The sequence below is a fragment of the Poecilia reticulata genome, linkage group LG21 (genome assembly GCF_000633615.1).
Source record: "Poecilia reticulata strain Guanapo linkage group LG21, Guppy_female_1.0+MT, whole genome shotgun sequence".
NCBI lineage: Eukaryota > Metazoa > Chordata > Actinopteri > Cyprinodontiformes > Poeciliidae > Poecilia > Poecilia reticulata.
The window spans coordinates 5540594-5556578 of NC_024351.1; the positions used below are offsets into that span (position 1 = coordinate 5540594).

At 42.1% G+C, this 15985-nt stretch overlaps 2 protein-coding genes across 3 annotated transcripts in view; both read left to right on the top strand.

Moving 5' to 3' along the window:
• The first annotated feature begins 27 nt into the window (after nt 1-27).
• zfand3 (zinc finger, AN1-type domain 3) lies at nt 28-11644 on the top strand. 2 transcript variants are annotated; one of them, XM_008397171.2, is made up of 7 exons: nt 554-582; nt 3095-3135; nt 6742-6776; nt 6907-7098; nt 8572-8637; nt 8728-8898; nt 9625-11644. In XM_008397171.2, exons 3-7 carry the CDS (start codon nt 6770-6772, stop codon nt 9777-9779), a joined length of 591 nt encoding a protein of 196 aa, XP_008395393.1. In that variant the 5' UTR covers nt 554-582; nt 3095-3135; nt 6742-6769; the 3' UTR covers nt 9780-11644. The 2 variants fall into 2 exon arrangements, with proteins under 2 accessions (XP_008395392.1, XP_008395393.1); XM_008397170.2 differs by lacking the exon at nt 6742-6776 and having other exon boundaries at nt 28-582.
• A 3482-nt stretch (nt 11645-15126) lies between these two features.
• The window catches only part of galnt14 (UDP-N-acetyl-alpha-D-galactosamine:polypeptide N-acetylgalactosaminyltransferase 14 (GalNAc-T14)), a 142894-nt gene continuing 142035 nt past the window's right edge, over nt 15127-15985 (top strand). The window contains exon 1 of the mRNA XM_008397341.2: nt 15127-15784. Within this exon, the coding sequence (XP_008395563.1) occupies nt 15629-15784 (156 nt within the window). The 5' untranslated portion in view covers nt 15127-15628. The remainder of the gene's footprint in view (nt 15785-15985) is intronic.

A 15985-nucleotide genomic window follows, 5' to 3' on the forward strand; every position in this document is an offset into this window, starting at 1 on the left:
CGTTTCCGGCCTAACGCAACGTACCAGCGACGTGTGAATGGGGGTGGTCCTGAGCCGCTGTGAGGGGAAGGCCTTGGTCTATTTATTTTTTCTTTCTTTTATCTCACCCTCCCACCTATTTAACGTCGCCATAATTGTGTTTTATCTGTTTCTCCGGACGGCTGGTGGTCATTTCCCGTTTTTCGGTGTGGGTAAAGCACCGGGACTCCCCCCCCCCACATTTCTCATTCCGCTCGCCGATCGAAACGTCCGAATGTCCAGCTGATTGCTTTGAGTACCGTTCAATTATTCCACTTCAAACCGAGCCGTTTGTTCTTCCCAACGGCCGAAACGGACCACCTTCACCGCCCTTCCTCCTCGGATTGTGGACTTTAACGGAAGCTAACATTCTTCCTTTGTTTTGTTTTGTTTCTTTTGGTTGTTGGACCGTTTTCCTCGTTTAAGGACCAGGCCCCGGACTCATCCCCGGCCTTGCGTTTCCATATTGGGGCTTTTTTGGGGGTTGTTGGAAGTCATGGGAGACACAAGTGAACGGAGCAAAGCTTCCTCTCTACCTCCCCGGTGTCCCTGCGGATTTTGGGGGTAAGTGTGTGAGCCGGTATACACTAGATTAAACCCTCTATCTATAACCGAAAAGTAAATCCGGATGAAATGTTCTCAGCGGGTTCAAACCCATTGTTGTTCTATCGAGCAGGCCGAGGGTGGGGGGTTGGGAAGTTGGCTAATAAATACACGTTATCGCTTTTAAARCAGCTAAATTTAATTACATGCATGGATACATGATGGATACATGTAATTCCGGTGCTGGGTTTTGTTTTTCGCTTTAAAAAGAKGGTGTTTTAAATCCGTTCGTGAAGCCAGGAGATGACGTACCCGAGAGAGAAAATGATTTATTGCCAGCAGGTTTCTTTTAAACGTGCCATTTTGTCCTTAATCCTTCAAAAAGAAATGAAAATAAAACTACTAACCGGTGCTTTTGCATATATTGTAAACAATTCCTTCATTCAAAAAAGCCTTTAAGCATTTTTTCAACCGTTTTTACAGTCGGTCTTGTCAAACTACTGGATGTGTGTTGCATACCGGATGTGATTCACTCATGTCTGCTGTGTTGCCCCATAGGAGAAATGACTTCATATGATCTTTAATCTGTTCAACAGCGACACTAACGACTGTGTTTGTTTCTCTCCACCATTATACACCTCACTGTAACACTAGATAGAAACTGTTCTCAGCTTATCTCTGTTTCATAGGCACACACACCGTTTCAGCCCTGATTAATGGAGGCCACCTCCAGACAGGAAGATACTCCCATGTTCTGTCACRTGACTTGTCATTTGGGAAKCAGCCACCCCAGTATTCTGGGTGTAGTTGGCAAAGCCCACCTGTCAGTGTCAGGTGACCCAGATGGTACCGTTGAGTGTTAATGACTCTGGCTGCCTCCACTCAGAGCAACACCTGCCTGGAGCCGCAGGCTGGCCTGACCCACCAGACCTTCTGGCTGCACTCGGMTCCGAACAGGACCTTCCTTACAGGAATGGATGTTAACCTTTAACGTTGTCCCTCTAAAAAAAACCCAACTGTTTAATTTTAGATCCTGTTGAGCAGCTTTCAGCTTCTAAATGGACAAATTTCTCTCTGCTCCTGTTGTAGCTCATGAAAATCACATTTTGAGATACTATTTTTTAAACCAAGTCATTCTCAGTCATTGGTTTAATTTAGCATTTAAGGCATTAAAAATCCATAAACATTGGTGTAAGCTTCCTTCTCAATTTCCGAACTTTTATCTTGTTTTTAAAAAAAAGTGTTTTGGAACATTGTCACCATCTTCTTTTGGACAGTTTGGATATGGACCAGATATGTACATATTGTTGAATCTAAGTAAAGATAATCGGTGTGATCATTGTAACCAGTGTTATGAGTCAGTCTGTTTTTGTAACTTAAATCTGCCTAATTTTAACTGGTTCTAGATGAAAGATTGATTWAAAAAAATCCTGATTTAAAATTCCACCTTTCGTTTTCAGTCTGAGCTTCTGATTCCAGTATTTCTATTGAAACAAAATGYATTTGTGTGAACTTTGGTTTAATTTCAACAAATAAATAAAATAGGTTTATGGGTAAAAACTTTAACTATGTTGTCTCAAAATACGGACTCCCAAGGTGTGAAGAGGACGACTCTGAGTGTTTTAAATAGTTTTCATTCCMGGCTGAATTTTACTGGCGAAGCCTCTCAGGCCAAGTTTGGATCAGATTTTAATCTTGGTGAAACAAATATTGAAATRAAACAATCATCACCCTGTTAAAGAGCAGAAATGTTTTCCTACTCGTCCTGCAGCATTAGTGCCATAACTCCTGTTGGAAGAACAATGATGGGGAAAATCCCATGAAGTTTTAGATTGTGTCCCATTGACAAAAGTGACGGGTGACAGAAACGCCTCRGTGTTGTCATGGAGACTAACGAGGGGTCCAGAACGGGACAGAAGCAGATGAAGGTTCAACATTGGAGGAAAACCAGAACAGAGCAGATGCTCTTCTAAGAACAGCCATCATGTCCTTAACATCAGAGCTTTATGCTGATTCATAGTTCAGTCGGGACATCAGAACAACTGAAAACACGTAGAACGCAGATTTAAAAGGTGAACATTTAATTCTGTTTTCACACACTGTCTTCATTAAAGCAGCCAGCCAGTGGATTGATATGAAGCAACAATAACTGTGACATAATTAGTTGAATCCAGCCATATGGACACCTGGTATAATGGTAGTTTTGTGTTTCTGTTCGTCTTTCCTCGACTGGGACTTAAAGGAGCAGTTTCCAAAATAATGCTAATGTAAATGAAGCTTCCTGGTTGTAGAGGTTATGAAAGCTGTTATATTTCACTCAGGATGTGAGGTAACTGTCATCTGAGATGTTGAAAATGGACTTAATCTTACTGGCATTTATGAAAGAGGAAGGTATTTGTTWAGTCCCATTTATTATCCTGTTGTGTAAAAATTGATCATAACTTGGTGTATAATTTAGCTTTTCCACAATCTGAAACGGACTCTGGACGTCTGAGCTGTTGAATAACTGTTACTGTTTTATCTGTTCTTACAGGTCCAGTAAAACCATGAACTTATGCTCCAAATGTTTTGCTGGTGAGTCTTTCTAGCAGCTTTATTTGTTCCAGATTGTTGTTGGATTTTATTACTTGGTAACTGTTTCAGTGCAGTAATGGTAGAGAACAGCAGGTGGCAGGAAACTGTAAAGCAGATCTAAGAAGTACAGTTTGTAGGCTGGAAAAACAATTTCTCTAAAAAATAATGAATTTAACTTAAATAGTATCTTATATTTTCTCCTTCCTTTTAGTAAGGTTGACTTGTTATGGGGGCTTTCTTAGGCCTCACCACACAAGAACTTTTAATATATTTAGAAAATAAAGTTTCGTTACCCAAGGATGTTCAAAGTGAGGCTCCGGGGCCATTTGTAGGCCCTACACTGATCTTGKGTGGCCCATCGACTACAATTCAAGAATACATTTAAATAAATGGGAACAAAACTATGACTTTTAGAATCTACTTWCCAAAGTTTTAGCTAACACAAAGTGGTCATATTTTCCAAGCTCTATGCCTTCGTTTCCAGTTTCATGCTAAATGGGACCAAATCTAAAGATTGATTTTTACTTTAAAGAAACAAATTTTCTTTTAATTTCAGTTTCTGAACTTGGCTAAATACAGCAAGTGCTTCCAAAWGAAGACTGGCCCAGAGTCTGTTTATTATTACTGTCAAAATAATTTCTGTTTTCTTCAGTTGAGCCCAGAATAATAAGCAAACTGGTTTCCTTAATTTTAACAAGGAAACCATGCAAAAAACATTTGAAGTTTCTACAAAATGATTGATTTCTTTGTTTAATTAAAATTGTTTATGCTTAGTTTAATGTTGAAAAGGTAAAAAAATTATAATTTTAGTTTTTGAAAATTATCCTTTTCTGGTAAGACTACTTTTGAGTTGAAGATTTTGTCTAAAAGTTTGGGCACCATGCTCTAACCTGACTTCTAACCCCAAACACGTCAAACGTAACAACAGTTTTATACTCCAATGTGGWACGGAGAAGACGATCCACTTCGCCATCTCTCCAGACTACAGCCTCCACTCATTCTGTGCTGTCTGCCATACTATTATACTCCAGGTTTAGCACCACCTACAGGTGTGGAGGAGTAAAAGCAGTGTTTTTTTGGTCGCTTGTAAACATCCTTATCTGGGCGGGGCCTTAATGATGTTATTAGTAAAACATGAAGCAGTTACTGAATCAATCAGTCGATGTTGCAGTCGCCCCAAGCTGCACAGGAAAAGTTGGTTTCTCTTCCTCAAACCTTCGTTGTGTTTAATCTCTCTCTTCAAACTGAAATCAGTAAAAAYCGTTGAGATAAAATAACCTCCATGTAAATGATCCTGTCCTCTGAAACTTTCTCCTGCTTTTTTGCATGCAGTGGACCTGATTACATCAAAATATTTCTGTTGAATACTAATATCTGCTTCAAAACCTTCTCAACTGTAAGAGTTTAATTTAAATATGCAGAATAATTTGACATCTAAAATGAAACTAGTTGGTTCCTCCTTGGACATGTTTCTGTTTGGAGTTTAGTTTCTCTCCAGCAGTTGACACGAACACTTGTTGCTTAACTACAGTCGCCACAGTTTACTGCAGAGATTCAAATCCCTGAATGCGGCGGGTGAGTTGCWYGCTGGGTGCGTTGCATCGGTGCGCTGCGCCGGTGCGTTCAGGTCCCCTGTGACGGCCGCAGCAGAGCTGTTGAAACGACAGRTTCCTGTTTTAAACTCTTRTTTCTGTCATCCCAACCCACAGCCGTTCCMGCTAAACAAAAGTCACAGAAGGAAGAGGTTGAGTCAYAGATGAGTTGATTGAAGAAAAGCTGAAAATATTTCCTTGATAATGAAGTGTGACTCATGTAGATTATTTTAAAACTGGTTTGAAAAGTACCGGACTCCTCCTATAAAGTTGTTTTTAGATTTTCTCTCATTTYCTGGACAGAGAAAAGCCCCAGTTAAAGTTTAAACATGCTAAGAAATGCATGAAGTTTTCTCTAGTCTGGCTGTGGAGGATGGATGGAGGATGCACTGCAGCCCTGTCTGTGGCCATAGCAACCAGTGGGTACTGCAGACAGAGGACCTAAGGGCCCGACTCTGAGGCTCCCACCAGAGATGGCGCCGCTGCTCAGAATAGACCCAATACACACCAGTGTGGAGCCGAGCAGAAGTGGGTTGTTGCAGACCAGCATCCACTCTGAGCTTCAGCAGCCAGGCTGGAAACAATACCTGCAGGCTTCAGGAGAGTCTGAGGCCAAGCTCTGGTTTCCAAGGTGACCAAAGGGCTTTTCTACCAGCCTGGAAATTACTTGGAAATGAGAAACTATTTTTTTTCCACCTGAAAATCTAAACTGAGGTGTAGAGAAGCACTGATCAGTATCATTGAGTTATGTCATGTTTGAATTGCGGACGTACGATGAAAACAGAATTATGAAGTCGACGTTTTAAACATTCATTAGCTTCTTAAACCAGCAACACCATCACTGTTAGCATTATTAAAACAGTATTTATAGATATGCCCTTGTCTYAACTCATTTCAGAACAAATCTTTAAACCTTCAAAAAGAATAAATCAATCTTTACTGCAAACAGCCTTCCTGTTATCTACTAAACTCTCTATTGAAGCCTGAATGAGCTGCAGACATGTCCTGACATGTTTCCTGTTAAACGGTTTCTTCCATGTTTCCTCCAGGGTTGCCAGACTGGGCTGGTTTCCCCCCATTGGGCCAGATGTTGAAATTGCTGCTTTTCACAACATTTGTTGTTTTTAGAAAATGTTTATAGGAAAATTCTATCCAGATAGCTGCCATCGTGTTGCAGGAAAGCACATTTCCGTGCATATCCTTTCACTCATTTTATTAATTCATTTTGAAATGTCTATAGAGTGTGTCGAACGTGACATCATCAATGATTAATAATAACTGGTTAATAAAGCGTTATCATGTTGTAAAACATAAAGTTTGATTTGAAAGGGCAAAAAACACAAATAGTTGTTTCCTGAATTGAAAATGTGTAACTTTTAATCTTCTTTGCTCAGTAACAACTTCTGCTCTTAAGAGAGTTGTTCCTGTCACCTACATGACTTTAAATATGAGGCATTCACTGACCGGTAAAATATCAGGTTTTTGAGTTTTCAATTTTCCAATGAAACTGAAGATCAACTAAATCTGATCACTTTCTCAGATAATCTGCAGTTAACTGGTTTTATTTACCAAGAGGTTCATACCAAATATCCTAAAAGACATGGAGCTGGTAAATTAAAACGTGAACTAAATAAATATTTAGTGGCAAATATGTGAACTGAAAATTGTCTGTTGACCAACGTTAAAAGTTGTTTTTAACAAATTTGTCAGACTGCGACTAAAACTTGGAAAATTGTCCAGAGATTGAATGTTTTCCAAACATGATCGGTTTTTTCTGCTGCATATCAGTCATTTAATGAATCATTCAGGTATCAGGAATGTTTGTTTGGTTTAGGTAATTAGATTTTATTTGCAGCTTTTTTCAACATTCTGATTTTATTTAAGAATCTAATATGAGATCTTCAGATGCTGCTGATTCAATAAGGTTCAAATCTACTGGGTCAAAGGTCAGCATGAGGAAAGTCGCCTTAGACTTGAGAGCAAATGATCTGAAGATTTAATCCTTTCTCCCCAGCAGGGAGAAGTAAAGGCATGCGAGCTGCATGAACGGTTGTGCAAATTTCTTCTTACACATTTTTTTTATTACTGCATAAATAACTTTTCATGGCAGGATAAATGCGGCTCATTAGCAGCTGAGATTGCAGTGTGGTGACGCTTTCCCCTCCGTCTCTGCGTCCAGATGTCCAGAAGAAGCAGCCAGAGGACGACCTCGCCTCCAAGCCAATCCAAAGTCCCGGGAGTAGCCAATCATCCGTGTTCAGCAGCGACAGCAGCAGTAGCAGTAGCCAGTCGCTATCGTTGTCGCTGCCGCCCGGCTCGGAGCCGCCGTCAGCCGCAGAGTCAGCCGCCATGTTCTCCAGCCGGACAGAAGGTAAACGTCGTCATGGTTACCCTGTTCACCTGTTTGAACAAGCAGTTTTTAAGGCTTCAAGTCCTAAAACTGCATAATGTATAAGTTACAAAAGTAACTACAGAAATGGATGAAATGTTGGTGWCTAATATGAAGCTGACGACTTGGTGAGAGACTTTGGTGATGAAGGAAGGAAGACTGGACCTGATGATGTWTGTGGAGGAGCTACAGAGCACGGCTGGTCTAGAATGTAAAACTCTGTCTGGACACTAGGTGGAGCAGCTCCCAGACTTTGGAGCATTTTCACAGAAAGAGTTCAGTTAAAGTCCCAGCATGAAGCCGGGTTCAGACATGCAGAGTTCACAGACACAGCTGCTCCAGCAGCAAAATGTCTGTCCTCTAACAGCTAATCTGAGTTTAGTTTATTAACAAGTCAGGAGATCACATCATGAATTTATCCTGCTTATTGTTCATTTACTGTTTGATGCTTCTGGGATTCATGTAACATTGGCTCCAAAAGCTCAACTGTGAGAGGCTGACGGTAGAAACACAGGAAGAAGTCGTTCAGCTGGTCTGGAGGCTCTACTCAGATTTTTTGCTGAAATGTAATAATTTTTGTAAATAATCAGCTGCATATCTGATTTAGTACCACATATAAAATGAGCTCAAATTKGACTTTTTCGGGGGGATGAAAAGATCAGAATTGAGCCGTTCAGACGGCCTTGAAAAAGTCGCGTATGGACAAAAAAATAAAATTTTAGTTGCGTTTGCCTGCTGTGAGAACATGGAGATGGTCAGATCATCACTTCATCGGATCTGTCTCTGCAAATCATTCAGAAAACACTTGGTGCGTTTCCAAATTCATTCATTCATGCATTTTGCCTTTGAAACATTTTGCGACCTGTATTTCTGAAAGATGTTGTATAAATAAACATTTACATTTATTAATTTATCGATGCACAAATTAAAAGCATGAATCAGTTGTTACTTTTACATAGACATGTTGCTTATCATTTTTTAAAACTTTTAAATTATTTGATTAGTTAGAAAAGATTAAATAAAAATCCTCAATATTTCGAGCTGGTTTTTTTACCGTCTTGCTTAATCCTCTCATGGTTGCTAGGCAACAGGACATATGTAAAATAGGGGTGGGAATAAAACTGAAGCTCACTTCAGGTCTTTAGGCAGCAGAGGGCGCTCTACAGTCCAGACTGGCCCTTTAATGCATCTTTAGGACAGATTGTACTGCATCAGGTTAGAACATTGATCTGGACCTGCAACGTGATGAAGAGTAGTTGTTCTTCATTTCCTGCTTCATGTCCAACCAGACTCCTCAGATCTCTGAAGCTGGCGATGTCGCCTTCATACCAGTTAAACCTCATGCTTTCATCATTATGTTGTTGTTTCCAAGGTTTCCCCTCCAGCAGGCTGTTGGCAGTGGAAGCAGGTCATTTCTCTGTATGTATCTCTCATCCTGTGACTGTCCATCTGCAGGCGTGACGTCCACAGAAACGGCCCAAGGCACACTCTGCACACCCACAAAACGCCCGCGTGAATCAGGTAGGCGTCCGCCCCCTCCCCGCCCGCCGCCCTGCGTGAGCTGCCCCACTTCCAGCTCCACACACGTAACCCCGCCGGTTGTGTTCGCAGCCTCCGGCCCAGAGAGCGAGGCCACGCCGGAGAAACGGCCGCGCACAGAAGAGAAGGAGGGGAGCGGCGAGGAGAGCCGCGGGACGCCCAAACAGAAGAACCGCCGGCGCTGCTACCGCTGCCAAACCAAACTAGAGCTGGTGCAGCAGGAGCTGGGCTCATGTCGCTGTGGTGAGTTCTGCAGAACCCCAACACAAACGAAGCACTGAACGTCAAACAGGACAAGGTAGCAATTCATTCACTTAATTATTCTCGAGATTAATCGAGTAATCTGACTAAAAAATCACATTCTGCTGATTTTTCATTTACCCAGTGAAGCAGTATTAGAAATGCATTAGAAGATGCAAAGGAAAATTTACTTTTTAAAATGAGAATAAAAATTTGCAATTTGCAAAATTTCCACCCCCTCAGTTTTAACTTCACCTGGTTTAAGTTCTGTGGGAAAAAATCTCCTATTAAGCTTATTTTGGTATAAAATTATTAAGCACTTAATTGACAAGAGTCAACAGATCAGCCTAAACTATATTGATAAAAGGCTGAGCTTTTCACATGTTGATCTTTGGATGTTTTAGCTGCAGATTCATCCTTTACTACCAGTAACATGTGTGTTATGTGTGTTATCCTTTTGGTTCGTACAATTTTTATTAATTAAAAATGGAATTAAATTTATATATTTGCACTTTCTCATACATTTATAATATTGTGTAAAATTTGCTGAGTCGTCACAATAATATAGTTGATATAATAATCATGCTTGATTACTAAACTAAACGCTACAGTTTTTATCTTTTCACTTGTTAAAACCTAAACATGCAGAACTGGGTCCATGTGACAAAACATGGAACGTTCTGAGCGTCTGCGGCGTTCCCGCCTCACTGCGCTCCGTGTTTCCTCCAGGCTACGTGTTCTGCATGCTGCACCGTCTACCTGAGCAGCACGACTGCCTGTTCGACCATCTGGGCCGCGGGCGCGAGGAGGCCGTGCTCAAGATGGTGAAGCTGGACCGCAAGGTGGGCCGCTCATGCCAACGCATCGGGGAGGAGTGCTCCTGATCGGCCGTCCCGCTCCACAGACCAGGCACTTACCGAAGAGGAGGAGGAGGAAGACGGGGTGGGGTGGGGAGGGGAGGGGCCGGTGGGCAGGGCAGGGCGTCCTGCATCTGACCTAATAAACATGGATCTAAGCTCGGCGCTGGAGCGTCTGCTCTGTTCCAGGCCCCGCTCAGCATGTTCACACACACACACAGACACACACACAGACACACACACAGCCTTAACCCCACCCTCCCCTCCTGGAGAGGACGGACCCAGTCAGACTCGTCGCCATGGTTTCCTCCTCTTCTCTCCGTTTCTCTCTCCATCACAGGAAGTCCGGTCGAACGGTTCCGCCGCTCGACCCGCTTTCATCTCTTCTTCCTGTCCTCCTCCATGACTCGGCCGCGGCGGGGGGTCAGGCTCCGCCCCGCGGCCGCTCCTCAGGTCGCCATCAGGGGGGTTGGAGTGTAAAACCTGTAACCCACCTTCCTCTTCCTCATTTCTTCTTCTTCTTCYGTTCCTTCCATGACGTTTCGGTCCACGCGCAGCGTCACAGCGCCACCGCATGGCGTTGGGTGCCGTGACGGTGATGCGTTCTGTTTTTCCCCAGCCAGTCCCTGCCTCGGCTCACCTGGACTAAATAATAAATATTAATATTAATGAGGAAAAAAAAACACTAAAGGACGGAGTCCGACAGATCAACCCTGTAGCAGATCCTCTTCTCCCGCTGAGTGGTACACAGACGGCGACGCGACTTCATTTTGTTTTCACTGAAAGTGTTCRACACCAAAACGGCATCTGAAGTTCATTAGTGCTGAAGTGAACTGAAATCATTCTGCAGTTCCTTCGTTCTGTGTTTGGGACTGCAGGAAGCTGTTTGGAATGTAATAATTAGCATCTTATTTCATGTTTATATTATTTTATTCTTTTTTAGCATAAGTCACCTTTTCTGCTTCTGAGCTTTCTTTTCATCAGAGAAAACCAGGATTAAAAAAAATCAGTTTGAACCTGGAATGACGGCACAGAATGRGGTTCTGTGATTGGTTGAGCTGTTTCAGATTCAAACTGATTCTGTGTTTTAATGATGCTTCAGGTGGTTTTGGCTGCAGAAACGAGGTGAATTGTTGAATTTGGTGGTTGGTTCTGACTGGSCCTCTGCAGCCAGCCTGTTCGGACTTTGTGCTGTGCATATTGTTCAGTTTTTTTTTGTTTCTTTTTTCCATCTGTTCTTCAGAGACTCTTCTAACATGTATCCGTTTGTGGCATTGCAGACGTTTTCTTCCTCCTCTTCGTTCTTAATTTGGGCATTTAGCACCAGTGTGCGTGCAAAGGTTTGAAGTTGCAATCTGTTAAAAACAGGCTCGGAATAACCGCACTGTGCAGCGGTACCCACAGTGCATCATGGGTAATGCTGGACTGTACGTTTTGTTGTAGGATTAACTGAGAAGCACGAAGCAGAACTGGAGCTTCTGCGGCGTGGCGGGTTGAGAACCCGTCCATCACCACTTTACTATGCTAACCCTCTCGGCACAACCGGATTATTTCTTCCCTCCTTCGCCTCTCCCGTCTCCCACGGCGACGCAGCAACGTGTGAGAGGGTTCTGGAGAGGTTCTGACTGGTTCTCATGCGTTTCTTTTTCTTTGAGTGTTGATGAGAAACGGAAAAAAAAAAGATTATCTTTCTGTACCTTTTTAAAGAAGAAAATTATTTAACCTTATATCAGTTTGAGTTACTTACACCCTAGCATAGAGTGGCATATTTAGTTAAATGTATAAAGCAAGAACATAATTCTGTCCTATTTTGTTTCCCTCTTTTAATTTGATCATGTTCCACTTATTTTTTTTTTTCTGATGAGGAAATTAAACTGGATTAGAGGATGTTGCTTTTGTGTTGGTGTCGATTTATTTCCATATGTTTAACAATGCAAACCTTACCTGTACTGGTACAATGAAAAATAAGAATATGACTTAAAAATTATCTTTTTCAGTAATTCTGTAACAAAAAAATTACACCTGGTGTTTTGAAGGCAGTTAAATTCAGAAATACCTTTTTAATCCCAAATGAAAGTGAAATGTAACTTGTATCATCCCAGTATCTTTAGTGTCGCTTTTGATTGTAATCCTGTGGGTTGAACGGATCTCCAGTAGCAGTCAGTCTTGCAGTGAATCTGAAGAGGCTTCTGACTGAAGGCTGTTGCTATATGAACGTTATGACATGCTAATAGCTCCATTTCCAGACAGCAGAGATATTTCACAGTAACATGTTCTGGATGACATCATCAGTTGTTAGCTAGCTGCTAATCCGCCTCTTTTGCTTTTGCTTTTGCTGCTTCTCTCTCAGTCCCTGTGCGGCTGTACGGTCAGAAAGCTGAGAGACAAAGGATGGCATGATCAACAGACTGTTTGAACTTTGTGCTTCTCATTCTCTGGTTCTGCTCTGCATCCATGAAGCCTCTGGTTCAACTCCTTTGGGGTCAAAGTTCATGTATTATTTGCGCTTTTGAGATGCTAATTTGCTGCTCCTGGCACTTTGTTGCCACATTCATGCATTACAACTGAAAGTAGGAAAGTTTCTACTAAACCCAGCTCTCCACAGTTTGACGTAATGTACATGTAAGCATTTATTTATCAGATATTTATGTACAACAGCCTGAATGTTGCTCTTTACATGTGGTTGCAGTTTATACACCACTTAGTTTTTAATGAATCAGTTTAATTTCTAATAGTTTCTACACATTTTAGAAAACTAAAAGAAATCTTTGAGAGCTTTGGCTTTTCTTATGTGACGAAAATCATTGTAGAAACAAACTAATTTCTGTCCATTTTACGATAAAATGCATAAAATAAATCCACGCCACCCAGTGCAGCACGGTGCTGCTGTTGGGATGTAAAGCTAAAGCGTGACCCAAACTTCTGTGGTGCTACAGAAAACTGCAGGAATGAGGTCATCACCAGCAGGAAGGTGACTCCTGCTGCAGCTGCTGATGAGGTTCTGGGGCAAACATGGAAATGTGGCAGGACTGCAGAAAGAGATGAAACTTTTCCCTAAACTCTACAACGGAAAACGATGAGAAACTGCACCCAACAGTTAGCCTAGCTGTTCTTAAATTATCCCGATTGAAAGAACAGGAAGCTGCTGAGAAGTTATTCCCTGATTTCCAAACTGATTTATTGAATTTTTTAACTTGGAACTTGGAACAACATTCAGACTAAAGGCTGAGACCAGCACATTACAGGCTGCTAGAAATAACACAATGACTGTCAGTAACATGTTTTGATTTATAGTTTCTTCTCACCCTTTAAATAAATGAACATATGGTGATTGTATAATATTGCTGTGTTTAGCAGGCAGCATTTAGTGACCATTAGTAAAACTTTACTGTAGCATCAGCTTTACGTCTGATGCTACAGACGTACTAAGAAGACTCAAGTTGGTAAACTCAAAACCAAATCAAGTTATTTGAAGCTAAAAATCTTTACCTTTTGAAAAGTTGCAACTAAAATAGGAAAATATTGTTTGTTCAGCATATTTTCTAAAAGGCAGATAATAAAAAATGAGACATTTTGCAAAGGAAGTCAATGCAGATTTTTACCTGAATTGTATTAAATTGGGATGAAAACTGCTCACAGGAAGGCAAAATGTTCTAAATCTGCATTTATCTATGCAATACATTTCTTTGATAACTCTCCTTCAAGAGTGGGCTAACTTTGTATAAAACTAAAAGAAGATTTTGGGTCTTAATGAAGGGCAGAAACAATTTGAAAAAGGAGACAGGATTGGTGAATCACGGTGTGACACCACACTGCGATACTTTTGCTCAAAGGTTAATTCCCTGGAAAGTACAAATATGTGAGAAGCTGCTTCATTGTTTCTTCAAGGTCTTCATAAACACAACAGTTCCTGAAAAGCAACTTTAGCTGTCTACTTGTGTCTAAAACGCTACATTTGGTGTGAGAATATCAGAAATACAGATTTTAATTATCAATTCGAAGGTAACTGCAGATATATTTATGTTTTTCTGGGGTTTTTATGCCCAATTTCAGTTTTTGCAGACAATATAACATATTGTTTGAGCAAATCAGTGGTTTTTCCAAGCTTCACTTTTACTCTGCAGTTGCGTTACCTCACCACTAGATGGCGCACCAAGCTAGTTGAAGCGTTTTATTTCTTTCTGAGCTCTTTCCTGACATAAATGGGATCATTTTTTATACTTTGCTCCACATGTTTTATTCATGAACTCTAAGACAGAGCTATATCCTCAGTGGGATGTCTGATAATTTATTGAAATAAAACGTGGGATCACTGACTCTCTTTTTTTTCCAACTCTACATTAATGGGACTGCAGCTACTAAACCAGAAAGCCTTCCTGCTCTCTCCTCTGCCTCGTTCTGCCACTTTAAACCATGTTTATCTCAGGTTTTCCGTTTGTGTTTTTGTTCTCTGTCTTTTGTTTCTTTTTCCCGTCTTTCCAGCTGTTGTGTTGCAGCTGGAAACATGTTGTTTTTTTTATTTCTCAGTAGGAGTTGGGTCGATTTCTGTGATCAAAGTTCAGCCTCGCTTTGACCTCTTGTCAGCCATGTTGCGCTGTTATTTTCTGACCTGTGACTCAGCAGTGAAATCTATTTTAAACTTCAGAAACACATCACTGCTGACTGGTCACTACACAGATGTGCTGCATTTGTGTCTCATCTGAAAAAGATAAACTGATGATGATGCTTCCGTAAAATATAGATTAATGTATGTAAATAAGTCCTAAAGCTTGAGTTTTTGTCTTTTTGCTGAAATGATTTGCTCCCCTACCTCCTCCCTGAGCCGCTATTGCCTCTGAAAAATTACATGTCTTCTGGAAAAACCACCAATTAGAGCCAGGAGGAGGGTCTTAAGTGCTGTCAATCATGCTTGTGTATGCGCTGCTAAATGTCCTAATGGTGGAGAAACAACTTACCGTTCTAGAAAAACGATTTATTGCCCGTCATCGGTGGCCATGCAACTAGCCAGAGCATTCATGGCAGCCTGCTGTGGTGAACCTGTTGTAGCACAGCAGAGCAAGGGGGAGGGTGTGAGCAGCATGCACACAAGAATGATTGACAGAGCTAAGACCGTACTCCTGGCTCTACTAATTAGCACATTAGCAGAGGAGCTTGATGTTTTTCACAGGTTACCTGTACTAGACTTTTACAATATAGTGCAGTATATTAATTACATACTGCAGCTTTAACAGGGGGCCTCATTTCAAATTCTGCTCAAGGCCCCACAGAACCTTGGGCCGGCCCTGCTTTAGAGTGCTGAATAGTAAAACAATGTCCAAACCAGGTATATCTTTCACATTTATCCTTTTTATTGGTTTATCGCTCATAATTCCTATAAAATACAATTAAATTGTGTTGCAACGTGAGAAAATGTTCCGCTCTGCGGTCCCACACGGAGCGGCACACCTGGTTCTCCTGCAGCCGCAGACATTCACATGACGCCCCGCACCGGAGCAGCTGAGTGGGTGTCGGCAGGTGGAGCTCCGCCACCCCATTCAAACCTGCAGGAGGGTCCAGGACTACCTCAGAGAAACGCGCTCAGCCACTCACTCCGTACTCGCGCACCGACCTCACCCGCACGTGGACACACGGCGGTGTTCCAGAAGCGCTCGAGCTCCGGTGAGAGTTGAGAGCGCGTCAAGGAGCGCGCGCGCGCGCGCACGGTGTTGAACAGCCAGCGGGACTGACCGGACGGGTTCGTGTCGGCTCAGCTGGAGGAGCTCCCTCTGCTTTTATCCGCTTCTTTTATTTGTTTTTTTTGTTTGAATTCCGGTTCCTAACATGGGGTTCTGACAGCAGCCGGGCTGCGGGCGCCGTCGGCTCCTCCTGACCGGAAAATGAAGCGTCTCTGTCGGAGGCTGGCGGTGGCCGTGGCGGTGCTGGTGTGGCTGGGAGCGCTGGTTTACCTGCTGGTGCTGAGTCGGAGGAAGTTACCGGAGCTCGGTGCGGGAGCTGGAGCAGCAGCCGGAGGCGGAGAGACGGGGAACAACCAGGTGAAGGAAACACCCACACATGTCACTTTGTGGTTAAACAGACTGAAACTGATACTGGAAGGTAACGACAACACTGATAAGTTTCTCCGGATGTTTGTTTCTATTCGCTTCATGACATTTACACGTCACAACAACGTAACTCTCCGTTAGTGTTGAGATTTTTAAGTAAAAAAAGAGATTAAAGAACTGATTTAGTAGAGA